The sequence below is a fragment of the Acyrthosiphon pisum genome, chromosome A2 (genome assembly GCF_005508785.2).
Source record: "Acyrthosiphon pisum isolate AL4f chromosome A2, pea_aphid_22Mar2018_4r6ur, whole genome shotgun sequence".
NCBI classification, from domain to species: domain Eukaryota; kingdom Metazoa; phylum Arthropoda; class Insecta; order Hemiptera; family Aphididae; genus Acyrthosiphon; species Acyrthosiphon pisum.
The window spans coordinates 54,813,382-54,818,440 of NC_042495.1; the positions used below are offsets into that span (position 1 = coordinate 54,813,382).

The following is a 5,059-nucleotide window of genomic DNA, read 5'->3' on the forward strand; positions in this document are numbered from 1 at the left end:
TTACCTTTAGATTTTATAAGAGGTAAATTTACTCTAATTTTTAAACTAACGGAGTTACATGTGTTTTGCTTTGCGTATAATTTGCTATGTTATGCACTTGTAAGACGGAGACAACACATGCGGGTATATCACGTCCTTTTAACTTATTATATTGAAATGGACTGAATCTTAATTATGCGCACGCGGTACATTTATGTTTTCATATTAGTTAAGCTTTAGACCGTATACTGTACAGCAGACCGTTATAAACTTACCAGCTTTTTTTATTTATGCAAATAATATTTTTATATTATTTTTTAATAATTAATATTAGATTCTGAGAGAAGCGAAGACTGTAATAGTTTAACCTGTGTATTTTTTTTAATTATTTCTTAATAGTTACTTGTAATGTAACATTATTCAATACCTATGGGGTAGTCGGTAGTGTACCTATTATGTATGCATTAATGCATTATTCAAAATTGATATAGGTTACTACCTATTAAACTAAAAATTAAATCGAAAATGTTGTTTTGATAATATAATATTTTATCTATACTACTAGTGTCGGTATAGAGAATAAACTGTCAATAAAGTTAATTTAACATGATTCTATATTGGTATGGATAAATAATATTTATATATTAAAATAAAAATATTAGGTACATCTACATTCTACAGTGTATACTCCGGCCCAGGAGAGAGTACTTCTGGGCGGCGGCTCAAACGTGTCCGTTTTCGCGCATTCCCACCACAAAACCTTCCCGTACGCTGGCCGTTCGCAGTGAGTGGGGGAACTTTGGGCGGCGAATTCGGGCCGACACCGCGGAGCTAATTCATTTGGATGCGCGAGCGAGAAGTACTCTCTCCTGGGCCGGAGTATAGATTCTACACTTATTTCTCAGATAATTTGATAATCTTTAATATTATGCAGGTGAATGTGTCAAATTTCTACAGTATCAAGCTGAAAGTTTAGGACTACCATCAAAAATTCACTATATGGCACCAAAAAAACCGGTGGTTATTATTACGCTACAAGGAAAAAAACCTGAGTTACAATCTCTGTTGCTCACATCGCATATGGACGTCGTACCAGTTTATCCAGTAGGTACTCTAAAAATTAAAACACCAACTTAACTAAACGCATAAAGCTTATAGGTAGGTAGGTACGTCATTAGTAAATATGGAAAAGGGAAAACTATATTTATTTTAGTCATTATTGTTCATTAAAATTAATATTATCATAGTTAATAATGATATTATGCTTAGAATTAAACGTAGTTATTCATCGTAAATTGTTAAACTGTTCATGGTTCATTCTGTATTATATAAGTTATAAGTTTGGTATAGTCGTATAGGTATAAGTATAATGTATATATATTATATAATTGTATTGGGTTTATCGTTTTTAATATTAAACTAGCTGACCCCGTGCACTTCGTTGCTCGTTAAATGTACCAATTCTATATGACCCAAATTTTGTTCAATTCATTATTTAATATTTGGTGGATGGCGTTCAAAACGTATCTCAACTTTTTCATTTATCGGAGTAAAAATTCTGATTCGCAGCAGTATATTATCATTTATCAGGTAGGCAATCTACCTGCGGTAGATCGCAGACCCCGTGCTGTACTTCGTAAGGGTATAATTTCAATCTAGAGTATCAATGTTATACCAAGTTTGTCGTTTTTTTTGTTGGACAAACATCGTGAGTCGTGACACGGGATTTTCATGATGGTAGGTATAATATGGCTGACCCGGAATGCTATTGCCGTATATTTGAAAAAATTATAAAATACATTTGGCCATGAGTAAAACATTCTTTTCGTAGGTCGTCCCTACTAATTCGAAGGTTTGCAGGTAAAAGAATTTTCGAAATCGGTTCAGTAGTTCCAGAGATTACTTTCAACAATGGTAACTAACAATTCCTCTTTATATAATAAAGTATAGAGTATAGAAGTATATTTCTATAGATATATTGACAAAAAAAAATAATACAAATCAACAACCATGACCGATTACCAATAGCAACCAATATATAATACACTATTGCGCCACTGTTGTATTTTTTACATCCAGATTTCCTACTTTTCCGGTGGATTTTCCTAAAATTTTCTTTTGTAAAAACATTCTCCTGGAAATTACGAACATCTTAAAAAAAATTTGAGCCAAATCGGTCCGGCTATTCTCAATTGATGAATTGTTATACATTTTTGGCTCCATTTTTATATTTATATGTAGATGAAATCAACAAACATTCCCGATTAACCACTGTTGTATTTTTGACATACAGATTTGAGATTTCCTACCTATCCGGTGGATTTTCCTAAAATTGTATTTCGTAAAAACCTTCTCCTGGCAGTTACGAACATCTTAAAAAAAATTTGAGCCAAATCGGACCAGCCGTTCTCGATTGATGAATTGTTATACATTTTTGTCTTCATTTTTATATATATATATATAGATAAATAAATATTTATAATTAATATTTATTCCTAGGAAAAATGGACATATGATCCATTTTTGGCTTACAAAGATGCACAAGGAAACATATACGCTAGAGGAGCACAAGATATGAAATGTGTCGGTATACAATATTTAGAAACAATAAGAAGATACAAAAATAATAATTTAATTCTTGATAGGACCATTCACGTTTCTTTCATGCCTGGTATGTCTATATTTTTTTGGTATTTGAGTATTTCCAGTTTCCACAAATAAAAAATAACAATAATTAATCAAATAATAATATTTTGTCATATTATTATAGATGAAGAAATCGGAGGAATTTTAGGTATGGCCCATTTCGTTAAGACCGATGAATTCCGTTCTTTGAATATTGGATTTACATTAGATGAAGGTTTGGCAACTATAGACGATGTTATTCCTTTGTATTACGGCGAAAGAACAATTTGGCGTCAGTATATTTTACAGTATATAGTACCGCCTACCTACATGCCAGAATGGATATTTTACATTTAAAAATATCAAATACCTATACTCGTAAATACTTTCAATATCTTTTATTTATATTATCGAACAGAATTCTACATTCGAAGCACCGGAACACCGGGTCACTCATCACTACTTCATGATAATACTGCAGCTGAAAAATTGATATTCGTGGTAAATAAAATATTGGACTGGAGAACGGAAGAAAAGTTAAAATTGTCCCAAGGAATGGATATCGGAGAAGTTACATCTGTGAATATGACAATGTTGGATGGTGGATGTCAACTAAATGTTGTACCGCCAGAGCTGTCTGCTGGTTTCGATGTTCGATTGGATATAGGCACAGATCGCCGTGCTATGGAGGATATCATAACTGGGTGGTGCCATGAAGCTGGCGAAGGTATACGAATGGAAGTTTTCAAAACAAATGAACAGACTACACCGACTAAGCTAGATGATTCAAACCCTTGGTGGTTAAAATTTAAAAGTGAATGCGATAAAATGTACGTTTTATTTTATTAATCGTATCCTTTTAAGTTTAAATATGTTTGTTGTTCATTATTAACAATAATTATATTTATATAATTACGAGGTTTAACCAGTGGTACACGTTGGGAAAGTCAGGGGTGTCGACTGACACCCCTCAGAGAATTGGTGGGTGAGAGTGACTGGTTCTGGGCATAGGCATAGAATGGGGTAGTCTAAGGGGACTATAGCACCCCTGGAATTTTATTTAGCCCCTCCATTCCGTAAATTGTTTAAGTTACATTTTTAGAATATATGCGTTATATAGGTACCAGAAATATATAATAGGCTATAGCCCCCTTATATAAATTAATCACGCTACGCCTATAATGGTTCTGGGTGATTTTGGATTTTATTTTGATAAATATTTGTTTAATATTAATATTTAATAGTATCAGTTTAGCGATTTGTCGTTATGACGTTATCAATATTCAACCACAGATTAAATGAAAATTTTAATTTAAGGAGTCTCGCTACTGCCGTCAATTTTAGCTGGAAAGACTATATTTATTGACAATATTAAAGTTAATTAACGTTGTCCAATTTTGAAAAAAATTTTGAACTCACCAGAAAATTGTCTATAGATCCTATGAAGCATTTTCTAAAAACTAAATTTTATATTATTGTGAACTGTAATTGAAAACTTGAAAATATCAACGTTTTCGAATCATAATTAAAATTAAAATTAATATTAAAAACGGAAAAGGTTTCGTACGATCTACAGACATTTTTCCGCTGAATTCAAATATTTTTTATATTTAGAATCAAAATCAGACAACGTTAACCATCTTTAATTTTGTCAAAACAAATGTATGTTTTTGTAAAACTCGTGTAGTGAAATTGATATGGTAATCGATTTATTGACTTGTGCAATGTGCATGCGCGTACAAGAGAAGATGCCCGCATTTAATTTCACTCACACTAATAATCATTTAAAACTAACACATAGATCCCGGGCGTTTATGACAAGATTAGAAATCGCCTAAATGTTTTCCCTTAAATAATGACCTGTGAGTTATGACTTCATGAAAGTTGCATTTTAGCACCTAAATATATACAATCGAAATCAACATACTAATTATTTTTACCCCAGTACTAAAGCGTTTCACAAGAATAAGACAGTATACTCTGTCCCACGAGAGAACATGCCGGTTCTGCGCATCCCCCTACGTCACCCTGCTGTCGAAACTAGTTCCTCTATGACAGGGTGTGGCGTGGGGGAACCAGTTTTGGTCGGTGCGCGGAATGATCTCTCGTAGTCTCGCGGGACAGAGTAAAGTATGGCTCAATCCAAAAAGTTATGTTTAATAAATTAATACCCAGAAAATTGAAAAACATTTAATATGAGGTTTATTATTTTAATTATCTATTTAGTGTCACGTTGTTTCAAAAAAAAAAACCAAAAACTCTTAAGGGGATTCGATACCGTGATTTTCTGTTTTTGTCTAACACACGCGCGACATAGTATTTTAGACTTGTTTTTTGCCAAATATTCCAATTGATCTATTGAAGCGATTAGATTTATGAAAACAGATTTGAATTTGTCGTCAAGTCTACTTGAAATCGACTTTCCCACATTTTTCATTTTTTGATTTTAACTTCT

General features: G+C 32.6%; 1 protein-coding gene across 2 annotated transcripts in view; it reads left to right on the forward strand.

Annotated features, from left to right (window-relative positions):
- Positions 1–5,059, forward strand: part of LOC100165297 (aminoacylase-1A) — a 10,163-nt gene that overhangs the window by 3,625 nt on the left and 1,479 nt on the right. The window contains exons 2-5 of one of the 2 annotated variants that reach the window (XM_008183193.2): positions 914–1,083; positions 2,479–2,650; positions 2,750–2,896; positions 3,023–3,434. In XM_008183193.2, the coding sequence (XP_008181415.1) occupies positions 914–1,083; positions 2,479–2,650; positions 2,750–2,896; positions 3,023–3,434 (901 nt within the window). The remainder of the gene's footprint in view (positions 1–913; positions 1,084–2,478; positions 2,651–2,749; positions 2,897–3,022; positions 3,435–5,059) is intronic. The other variant, XM_008183195.3, reaches the window with a different exon arrangement.